The sequence below is a fragment of the Sardina pilchardus genome, chromosome 2, assembly GCF_963854185.1.
Source record: "Sardina pilchardus chromosome 2, fSarPil1.1, whole genome shotgun sequence".
NCBI classification, from domain to species: domain Eukaryota; kingdom Metazoa; phylum Chordata; class Actinopteri; order Clupeiformes; family Clupeidae; genus Sardina; species Sardina pilchardus.
The window spans coordinates 7,579,288-7,590,737 of NC_084995.1; the positions used below are offsets into that span (position 1 = coordinate 7,579,288).

The window sequence follows — 11,450 nt, forward strand, 5'->3', positions numbered from 1 at the left end:
AACACCACCATCGATGGGGAAACACGAAACGAGGTTTTAAAAAAGGCCTTCTGTGTTCAGCTGGAAGAGACCTCATTTTATGCAGAGTGACTATAGTGCTAAGAATGACTAGGGCTTAAATGTCTGAATAGTATCGAAACATGATAGGCCGAATGTCCATCACTGAATTGATGTCTGATCTTCCTAAACAAGTAGGCTGTTAGTGTTTTAGCTATGCATGTAAAAATCATTATTTCATAGAGAAATTCAGTGCGGGCGCTATATTTAAACCTAGGCAATAAAACCTACTCCGGTTTCTCCTCGGCGTTTTTGAGCAAGTCGGGAATGAGCGTGTTGAAAAAGTGGGTGTCGCTGTGCATCGAGACTCGCGCTGATGCAGCGAGCACTTTTAAACACATAAACGCTACGGTTGTCAGTGCGGGAAGTCGAAAGGTGGACACCGCGGTATCGGCTGTCAGCGTCTTGGACTGGACGGATCCATTCCATTTAGGCTACATGCTGCAAAGATACCAGTAGCCTGTTAGTCTGTCTGAATTTCTACTTTACTTGTGTGGTCCTCTGGCCGCGTTTCGTTTGTATGGGGACAGTGCAAGACGAAGCGTTTCAGCACCCACTGCGAATTGAACAGGGAAATGGTAACATATGAACCACATTGGAAGGAACATGGTTGAGAGGACCAGTAAATTTTTGTTCATTGTTGTCGGATCTGTTCTCTTCATGCTGATTTTATATCAGTACGTGGCGCCGGGGATGATGAACTTCGGGTCTCCCCACGGTTACATCGTTGAAGACGATGCGGATATCTTCCCGACTCCAGATCCACATTATGTGAAGAAGTACTATTTTCCAGTTAGAGACTTGGAACGCACGGTGGATTTCGACATCAAAGGGGACGATGTGATCGTGTTTCTTCACATACAGAAAACCGGGGGTACCACTTTCGGGAGGCACCTGGTTCAAAATGTGAGGCTAGAAGTGCCGTGCGATTGCAGACCCGGACAGAAAAAGTGTACCTGCTATCGCCCAAACAGAAAAGAGACCTGGCTGTTTTCACGATTTTCTACCGGTTGGAGTTGTGGTTTACATGCCGACTGGACCGAGCTCATCAATTGCGTACCGACAGTGCTTAATAAAAAGGAGAACAAATTGAAAAACTTAAGGTATGAATGTTGATCCCGATTCTCTCCAGCTGAAGTTGTTTCTAAAGTTATTGGCCATTATTAGTCACATAGCCCTACGAAATCCCATTGTATTATAACTCTATAGAATGACAATTAATAACTATAGAATGGCAATTAATTACGCTGCTATCGATGTCCGAGTTTCACTTCTGTCTCGAAATTAGAAGGCCCTGGTAAATATTCAGATTAACAGTGTAAATACTCACGAAATATGTGCTCTGTAACTTAAACTATTTAGCAAAATTGTTTATGCATTAATGACTTGCTGGCAATTTGCATTAGTTACTTTTGCAGCTATCATATTTGCTGAGGTGCATATAGGCTACCACTGCATTTCTAAGCACTCAAGTGTGTCACTGCATCAGGACTGCGCTGTTGCAAGCTAAATGGTGATTAATCAGATGCTATGAGGCAGATCTATTGTTGGGCGCCTCAACATTCTTGTGTTGGTTTGATGAAGTCCTTAATACGTCTATGGATTCTGATACATACATTTGTAGTGTTACGCGTCTTTCCCGGCTAGGCATGGGAAGTGGAAAATTACAGTGTGGCGAGGGAAGAAACCTTGTAAACACTGAAGTAATGCCTACTAAATAAGCAGCAGTTGACGCTTGAGTAGACTTTCTCACCTCCACCTGGCTTTGACACTTGGGCTAGAATTTAGCAGGGTAGGGTGCCTCTCTAACACAGGTGGCCAACATGTCCTGATACGTTGCTGATATTCCTGTGAATAAGGGCACATGAATACATTCATAATTAATGGTTTGACTGTCTAAAAAATATTGGCATACATACTCAAATTACATGCATTTTTATTGAACACATATACAGTTCTCTGGTTCATTGAGACTTGTTAAATGCGTTGTAAACCTATTACGCTACTTAGTTGCTTGCGTAAAGGTGGTTACATTACGCAGGTTAAACACTTGATAACAAGATGCCGATTCTAACCACTGAAAAAGGTCCATCTTGTAGCCTCGGCCGCCGAGCTATTCAGGCTACTGTGCTCCCCACCAATTTCCCTCCACGACTGGGAAGGAGGAGAGGGGGCTCTCGGCTCCCCCCAGCAAAGGCACGAGACCACAGGCTCCGCATCGCTGAAACCATGGCGATTAGCACATTTATCTCCGACTCCTCTGCCACCAGTGGTCGCGGGCTATTCTTTGTTTCACATTCCTACACATGTCAAGGAGGGATTTTATGTTTTCTCCTTTTCCTCACACCCCAAAGGATATAACGTTAGACAACGGTTAGAATCCCTACCAGTATGTCGCCACGAGTCTCCCAGATTTCGTGGCATGTGTTTTTCGAACTTTCGTCATAGATTTAGCTGTAGTTCTTAAATTGTGACAGATGATTCAGTTTTTAACATCAGCCAAGAGTTTTAGTAAATGCTTCAAAGTCATCAAACTCACATACACCAACCACCTTAGAAAAACCCGCAAACCCGCGCCTCCCCGGGGGAAAAAAACAACAACACTGGCGTCAGCGTTCGTAATTCGAAGCAGTGTTCTCGTGTCTCTCAGTCTGTACCTAATGAGGTGTTATTCTCAGCAAAGAAAGCTGTGTGGAAGAGGAGCGGTCTGATGACATGGCGTTAGTTGTTGCTTGGTCATTTGATGCTTTTCGAAATGACAATCTTCCATGTATTGAAAATCAGAGTTGTTCTGCAGCGGCGTTTTGATATGGCAAGAGTCGAAATAAGTATTGAGGGCCTTCCGCTTAACATACATTTCTTGCTTCCACTGTGCTTATTCAGAGCTCAGTGGAATAATTAATTATTTTAACTCGCAATGTTGCATGGAAGAGGGAGATTATGAAACTTCAGAGAGCAACCACACGTTGAGTCAGAATCAGATCATGTTATTTAATTGGTAAAAAAAAAAAAAAAAAAAACATTCAAAGGAGGAAAGATTATTTCCCCACCAAGCTGTTCTTCTTTTTGAGGGAACTGATAGGACTATCTTTTTTCCCTTTTAATAAGTGCAAGCCAAGCATTTCCCGTTTCTTTTTATGTATAGCTGGAGGATGATATTTGAGGCCTCTGTGAAGAATCCTCTGCAGTTTTGGGGTAGCACGTTGGCTGTCACACGACTCTCTATCTCAGTGCAAAACTATGGGCATCCCATGTTCCGTTAGGTGCGAAATGTTTTGGTGTTCGATGAAAGACATCATCTGAACCAGACTATGAACCAGAATAAATGTTTGAGATTGTGAAGGTTTAACATGTTGGTTTTAATGAGGAATTTCTGTTTTAATTTCACCATGTCTCCTGATAGTAATGTTATGTGTGCTATGCTCTTGTTGGCCCAGTCTGTGTGAATGGGTTTTGATATTGGTCATATTTATACCACCTTCAGTCATTCTCCAGCAGATTTCTTGTTGTTTGTTGTGAAGTTTTTGGTTTCAACTGATTTCAATGCAAAGGCAGCAAATGCTTTCCTTCAACTGATGGTTTGTAGTCATTTAGTCATTGTGAGTCAGAGCACATTTTCCAGTTCGTTTAGCACACCACAATGGTCTCTGTGAAGCAGGAGACGCGTGTGAATGGCATGATATTTTTGTTGTTGTTTAATTGGTTAATGAGTTGCATAGCACCTCATAGGCATTAAAAGTGCCATTTTCATTTGGTGAACCATCTGGTGTTGAATCTGTGCCTCTCAACCATTGGAAAACACACACACACACACACACACACACAGGATTCAAATTGTTGAAAGGAGACGCTGAGCTCAAGTAGGAGAATATGTTTGCCGCTGCCACCGCCACCGGCTGTCATTATCCTCCAATTGCAGGTCTTTGTCTGTGCTGCAGTGTAGCTCTGGGCCCTCTGCGACCGTGCTCTTGTGGAGGTGTGACCCGTGCCCAAGAAATCCACTCATGGCCTGCTCAGCTGCTGTGGAGTGCTGGGAGGGACATGCAGCTCACTGGGTGGTGCTGTGGGGGGGAGGGGGGGTGAGGTTAGAGAATATGGGCTCTGCCATTAATCCACAAAATCATTTTAGGATTTACCGTCCCCATGGTGTGATGGTGAATGATGAAGTACAATCGGAAATAACAACTGCAGAATGTTCTGGAATGGTTATTTTATTATAACTCCTCAGACTGTCCTCAGTGGTGATTGGTGATTTCTCTCTGGCGTGTTGTAACCGAACAGTAGCTGGTTGTTATATTAAAGCCATGAAGATGTCTGTATCCAGACCTAGCCTACGGGGGGCTTTAATGAGGAAATGCGACGTGTGTCATATGCGGTATGCATGTGCGGGGGCGGCGTGGGAGAGGGTGGTGTGGCCCCGTGTCCTCAGGGTCCTGTTGTACTCCAGCCCGCGCTGCTGAAGCGTGATTCATAATCCCAGTGTCCCCTAAAAGGAGTCGTTATCTGAAATTTAATTAAAAAGAAGTTTGATTTGATCTTTTACTGAGTGATATTTTTAATTTCATCCTGTCTGAAGAATGAACTCCATTCCTTTACATTTCACTCCCTCTTAGACACTTATCTCACTTTTCTCAACCCCCCCTTACTCTCTCTCTCTCTCTCTCCCTCCATTTTTGTGTGACTTACCTCCTTCACTGCCTGCTCTTTCTCTCTCTTTATCCATGCATGTCCCTCTTTCTGCCCTTTCCTCCATCTCCCCTTCTCTCTCTGTCTCTTCTCTCTCTCTCTCTCTCTCTCTATCCCTCTCATCCCCTCTTCCTTCCTCCTCGTCCCCTCCCTCTGGCGGTGTAACTCTAATCAAACAGCCAAGGTAATTTTCCACACTCTGGCTTTATGGATATGGGCTGCACAGTACACCCCGAGCGTGACCAGAACATTAGAGGAAATGTATTTTCATGGAAGATTTGCCGCAATTTCCAAAATGGCTCCTTCGCCTAATGGGCAACTGCTTTCTATATAATGACTAAGTTCTCATATTTATACATGGGGAGAAAAGGGGAGGTGGGCTTTAAAAGGGGGGGCACAGCCTAGATGACAGGGGGGTGTCTAAGAGGTAAAATTCAATTAGCTTAGCTGTCAGATAGGTGGTGTTCTTCTAAATTAAGCTCGTTTTTTTTTGTGTGGTCTGGAGGGGATTGTTGGAGGGGATTGGTTTGATGAAACGCAGTGCAGTCAATGGGTGGGTGTTATGAGGAGCCATGGTGCGTGGAATTCCTATCAAAGGATGCCTGCGAGGAGGCTCCGTAGAAGACCTGTGAGGAGAGGAGAGGAGCGGAGCGGAGAGAGGAGCCGAGGAGCAGAAAGGAGAGGTGGCCTTAATTGAGGTGAATTATGGAGGATGTCTCCACGGGCTGCTACTGCCCTCCAGGCAATAAAAGGTCATCCTCTTCACATTGAAGGGCCAGCTCCCACCGACTGAATTTGCCGCTTGTGTGCTTCTCTCCTTCCTTCCCTGCCTCGCTCTCTCTCTCCCTCCCTCACTTTCTCTCTCTCTTTCTCCCTCTCTCTTTCTTTCCCTTCCTCTCTCTTCCTCCCTCCCTCTCTCTTTCTCTCCCTCCCTTACTCTCTCCCTCCCTCCCTCCCTCTCTCTTGTGAAGTGTTGGTCAGAGGACAGCCACAGCTGTGTGCCATAGCTCGCTGCTTATTTCTCTGTCCGTTATGTGGTGGTCTAGCACAGCAGCAGCAGGAGCAGGAGCCGGAGCAGCACACCGCTAGGCAGCCAGCGTCGGCTGTCTGGACATGTCAGGCGCTGTATTCCCCCCCGCTGCGTGTCCACCCCGGTGCTCCTGATGTGGGTGGAGGCCAGTGTGTCCAGTGGGTGTGCGGTCTGCACTCAGGCTGCTGGTCTGTGTTGTGGTGATGGCCAGAGAAGCCCGTCGGCGCATTAAATATGTGCATGTGTAGCAGAGCTCAGCGGCCCAGCGGAATCTGGTTTATGAGCAGAGAGGCATGTTATATTGCCCTTCTCTCTCTCGCTGCACTTTAAATCTCTCCGCCGCCACACCAAACACACTTTGTATTGCTAAAGCTTTTTGAAGAAGTGATCTGTAATTGAAAAAGAGACAATGACAGTAACAGTACTCTGTGTGTGTGTGTGTGTGTGTGTGTGTGTGTGTTTTACACATGTGTCATTGATTGGGGGAGGTAGTGTGTGGGTATGAAGTGGCTCCCTCACTGAAGCGGCATGACTTTGGGCAGAATAGTTAGGTGTGTGTGTGTGTGTGTGTGTGTGTGTGTGTGTGCGTGTGTGTATGTGTAACCATGCCTTCTCCTAAGCAGGCTGGCCCCAATGTGTTAATCCCATCAGATCAGCGCGGATTAAATACCGTCGGCCCCAAAGCCGGTTACGTGGCCGACGCCGTGCAGATCCCAAGACAGCATGCATGGAGGAATCTGTGTCTCAAACTCAAGTGACTCTCGAAAAAATCTCTTTTGGACAGACTCTCTCTCTCTCTCTCTCTCTCTCTCTCTCTCTCTCTCTCTCTCTCTCTCTCTCTCTCTCTCTTTCTTTCTCTTTCTCTTTCTTTCTCTGTCTCTCTCCATCATTTGATTGATTGATTTGATTTGTTTCATAGTGTCATGCAGTAGTTGTAGTCTTTTGTCCACTGGCAGTAGATCTTTCCATTGTGAGCATATAGGATAAAGTTAAACTCTAAACTCTTTTAATGTGTTTTTTACCTGTGGAATGCCCACAGCAACAACACATTGATCAGAGCCAATGTCACCTTCACAACTTGACCTCAGCACAAGTCCCTAATGATGAGTGTCATGCCAAAGTGAAGAGATGACGAAGAAAAGTAAATAACACACTTGCGCCCCTCTTCCACTCTGTCCCTGTGTGTGTGCGGTGGGGTGGTATTTCTCTAAGGGTTAGAGTGAACTCTTGCTCACCTGCCTGGTGGTGATGGTGATGGTGGTGATGATGAGGAACTGTTGATGGAGCTGACAGGCCTCTAGGCATCCTGATAATGGAGTTCACGCAGGGGTCGCGCGTGTTGCGGTGCAACCACATCCGTACCAGTGTCAGGTTAACCGCTAGCGCCTTCACTGGCCCGACCACATGGTTAAGCAGTTCCTGCATCCACACGGCTGGCCTGGGGTCAGCTCAATCACCAGCATGCCCGACGGCGTGTTTGAACAGTTACTTGATCCGCTCGCTCCATAGGTTCTAGAAGTCCAACACCACCTGAACAGTTATTTACTAATGTGTCTGTTTTAGGATCAGTCAAGTCCTCATAGGCCCAGCAGTATGTTTAACGGGGTGATTCAACATAGCATTGAAGTGGACGCACACACACACACACACACACACACACACACACACACACACACACACACACATACACAGTACACACACACACACACACACACACACACACATACACAGTACACACACACACACACACACACACACACACACACACACACACACACACACACACCTACACCTGCCCTCAGCCATCTTGTCTTTTCTGCCGACACAGTTGCTGTTGATTTATTGCTCAATCGCTTCAAAGCCTCTTCAGGATTGTTTGAAGTGTGTAATATGTGGACAGATTAAATACGCATATGCACACATGTACACACTCGAAACACTGGAGAAGGAGAGAAAAGAGAGAGAGAGGGAGAGATTGCTTGAGGTGGAATTTTTCATGAAGAGAGTAGAAAAGGAGATACTTTTCTCCCTTACACTTGCTCTTTCGTAGCCCTGCTGTTGTTATGATAATGTATGTGCAAGCAGGATTTGTCACCGTGACTGCGAGGTGTATGTGTGCATGTGCATGGGGACTTAGTGGAGGTGAGGCTATGGGGTAGACTGAATAGAGAGAAAGAGGAGAGAGAGAGAGAGAGAGAGAGAGAGAGAGAGAGAGAGAGAGAGAAAGAAAGAAAGAGAGGGAGCGTTGTCCTTGAACCGGCCTGGAGGACGGTGTAGCGTGAACGAGTGCTCTAATGCTTGTACTCTGTCTGTAATGGCTCTTTAATAAACAAAGAACTGACTCTGCTTCCAACCCTCCACACACACACACACACACACACACACACACACACACACACACACACACACACACACACACACACAGACACACCACCATCAGCATCTCCACCACTTCCCCGGCCTGCTGCTTTGCATAAGTGAGTGCTGTTGCTCAGGCCTGGACACACGCTCGGATTCTCTCAGTCGGCTGAGCTGAGCCCCTCTCCTCAGCGCTGGCCAGAGCCCCACCTGTTATTCGCTCTCCACGACCTGCTTGTTTCATTTTCTGTTGATTTAGAATCTTGGATTTTCCATTTTGTTTTGCCTATTTTACATATTTTTTTATTTTGTTTGTTTACTTACGTAAATATATGTATTTAATGTCTTTTGACAGCTTGCGTCTCATTTGAGATGGTCTTGAAAGCAATCCTCCCTGAGCTTCAGGCTTATTTCAAAATGGATGGTTTGCCACTGATGTTTGGCCTCCCCATAATCAGTTGTGCTCTACGTGCTTGTTATCTTTAATACATCTATCAAGTCTAAGTGCTGAGTGCGAGATATCCGATTAACTGGTTACAAAACAATTAGTTCTGACAGCCGGGTGTGTTTCTGTGTCGATTTGATTGTTCCACTAGCCACAGAAAATATTGCTTTGAGGTCCTCAGTGGATGTTGTTGATTGAAAAGCGCTTGTCCTATATGCAAAATCACCCATTGATATTCTAGGTGAGAAGGCTGATAATCTGTCCAAATTAATTTCCCTGTGCGGAGGACAAATTGCAGTGTGATGACTGATTAGCAAACATTTTTATTATTCATAATTAGGGCTTGCACGCTCTCCGAGCGAATTGGATTATAGCCGAGCCGTAATTGGCTCTGGCCAGCGCATCACACATCTGAATCACAGGTCTGTCATTTCTTCCTGTTCTGTTGCGTGTGTCTCTTCAATTTGATGCGTTTGTAATTGGCAGCAGGGTGACTCTGAATCAGTTGTCCTCTTTTATTTGTCTTCGACTGTGTGTCGGCTACATTGACCAGTACCTTTCTGAAGAGAGCGGTAATGAGCAGTGCTGTTGGACTGAGACTTTGGCTCTCTTCTGGCCCTGTTCTGGTCCTAATCTGGCCCTGTCTTGTTATGCGTCGGGCCCAGAACCTTCTCCGTGTCCACTGGCACCGTGGCCCTTAAGCATGAAACTGGCTCTTCAGCAGGCGTCCAACAAGGCAAACAGGAACACTTTCTTTTTTTGGCTTAACTCAGAGGAAATATAATTAACATTGGCTATTGTCCAAAGCACTGTATGGACAGACAGGCTGAGCCGTGACAAGCCCCGACATGCTGGGCGGATTGAGTGGAAAGGTTGCGCCTCGACAGTGCAATAGTTTCTCTCTCTCTCTCTCTCTCTCTCTCTCTCTCTCTCTCTCTCTCAAGAGCGGCCTGTTCACCCCGTATAGGCGGCTCCACTGAAGTCGTTCGGAGGAGAGGCCATTTGTTTGACCTTATTAATTGCTTTTATGAAGGTAATTTCATTGGAAGGCGAAGCCACAAGGGACCTCTATATTATTGACCTACTGATCCAGCGCAGTTTTATGGCTGGCGTTTGGAGTTGTGTAATTACTCCATCTGGGATTAACTCAGCCACATCAGTACGTGAGCCCTGCTGATGAGGTGCTCATAAAGGATCGGTGCGCTCCGTCCATGGACGCAAACAAATGCACACAATACATATTTAGGAAATCTATTGAATAGCGCCGGGTGTCATAGATGGAGAAATGTTGTTTCTGTGATGCCTACATTTTTGAATAGCTGAGCCATTCATGTGATATCACTGTTGGGTGTGCTTTACTAGATTTTATTGAGTTTATTGGTGTATGTGTGTGTTTGTGTGTGTGTGTGTGTGTATGTGTGTGTCATTGTGTGTCATTGTGTGTGTATGTTTGTGCGTGCTTGTGTGTGTGTTTGTGCATGCGTGTGTGTATGTATGCTGTGTGTATGTGTGTATGTGTGTGTGTGTGTGTGTGTATTTGGAGGAAATTTGTTGTCCTCACTTGGATATTAAAGCTGATATATCTCCCAGAGAAGTGGACAGGATGCTAGTGCTCCTCTATGGCATAGCACCCACCCCCCCCCCCCCCCTCCCCTCCCCAGCCGCCCCCCCCCCCCCCCCCCCTTTGTGTCCTGTCTCCTGCCCCCGTGGCCTGCTGCCTGTCTCCTGGAGAGAGCGGTGATGTGGGGAATAAAAGTTATTTGTGGGGCCCTGCATTCAGCCGCGTAATGTCTCCGTATTATGAGGCTTTTTCTGCTGATGCGGCCCTGCTGTCAGCTCCCAGCATCCAGGCCGCTCTGTGCCATGCTGCCGGAGAGAGGGAGGGGGCCGGTGCAGGAGGAGGAGGAGGAGGGGTGTGTGTGGGGGGGGGGGGGGGTGTATGGAGCCAGAGATTTATAGCCTCTGCAGGAGAGAGGGAGAGGCTGAAAAAGCGAGGGAATGTTTGTGAGCTAGTTGGAGCCAGTGGGGAGGAGAGGAGCCGGTGTGTTTTTGAAGGCAGGGTGGAGGAAGGGATGGAGGTTCCTGGATGAAAGGAATTAAACGTGTACATCCACACACACACACACCCCCATCCTGATGCTATCCACCCCTCCCCCTCGTCACGCTTTCATTAGGGTTTTTTCTTCCTTCATGCACATATAGTTTCTTCCTTTCTATATATCCTTGCCCTCTCATCCCTCTTTCTCTTTCAATTACTTCTGCCTCTCTCTCTCTCTCTCTTGCTGTCTGTCTCTCTCCCTCTGTCTTGTCTGTTTGGCTTTTAATCTCATCACTTTGGTCTGTCGAAGAAATGGCCCCTGGGAGTTACCCAGAATGCTCTGCTGTCTGTCAGCTTGCCTCACTAACGCCTTACCGGTGCTGCATCTGAGAATGAGAGTGAGAGAGAGTGAGAGGGAGTGAGAGGAAGAGATCGAAGAATGTGAATGAAAGAGAATAGAGGGATGAAAAAGAAGGTATGGGTGGGGCTAAGAATGAAAGGGAGAAAGGGAGAGAAAGAGAAAGAGCGAGAGCGAGGGAGGGAGGGAGGGAGGGGTGAGAGCGATCCTTCCCTAACGACGACTCATCCTCCCCTGCTGAGTGTCTGTGTCCCGCTCAACAAGGGACAGCCATGGAAAATTCCTAGAATGTGTGTGTGTGTGTGTGTGTGTGTGTGTGTGTGTGCGTGTGTGTGAGTGTGCGCGCGTGCACAATTGTTTGTCTGTGGGTCCCATGCAGGCAAATAATCTCCACTCATTTACCCAGTTATACGAACTGACTCACTCTTACTGCTTCCTTTATGGGTAAAAGTTCACATTAATATTTGTGCAGTTTATC

General features: G+C 46.7%; 1 protein-coding gene across 1 annotated transcript in view; it reads left to right on the forward strand.

Moving 5' to 3' along the window:
- The first annotated feature begins 395 nt into the window (after positions 1–395).
- The window catches only part of hs6st1a (heparan sulfate 6-O-sulfotransferase 1a), a 108,233-nt gene continuing 97,178 nt past the window's right edge, over positions 396–11,450 (forward strand). Inside the window, exon 1 of the mRNA XM_062520008.1 lies at positions 396–1,160. Within this exon, the coding sequence (XP_062375992.1) occupies positions 643–1,160 (518 nt within the window). The 5' untranslated portion in view covers positions 396–642. The remainder of the gene's footprint in view (positions 1,161–11,450) is intronic.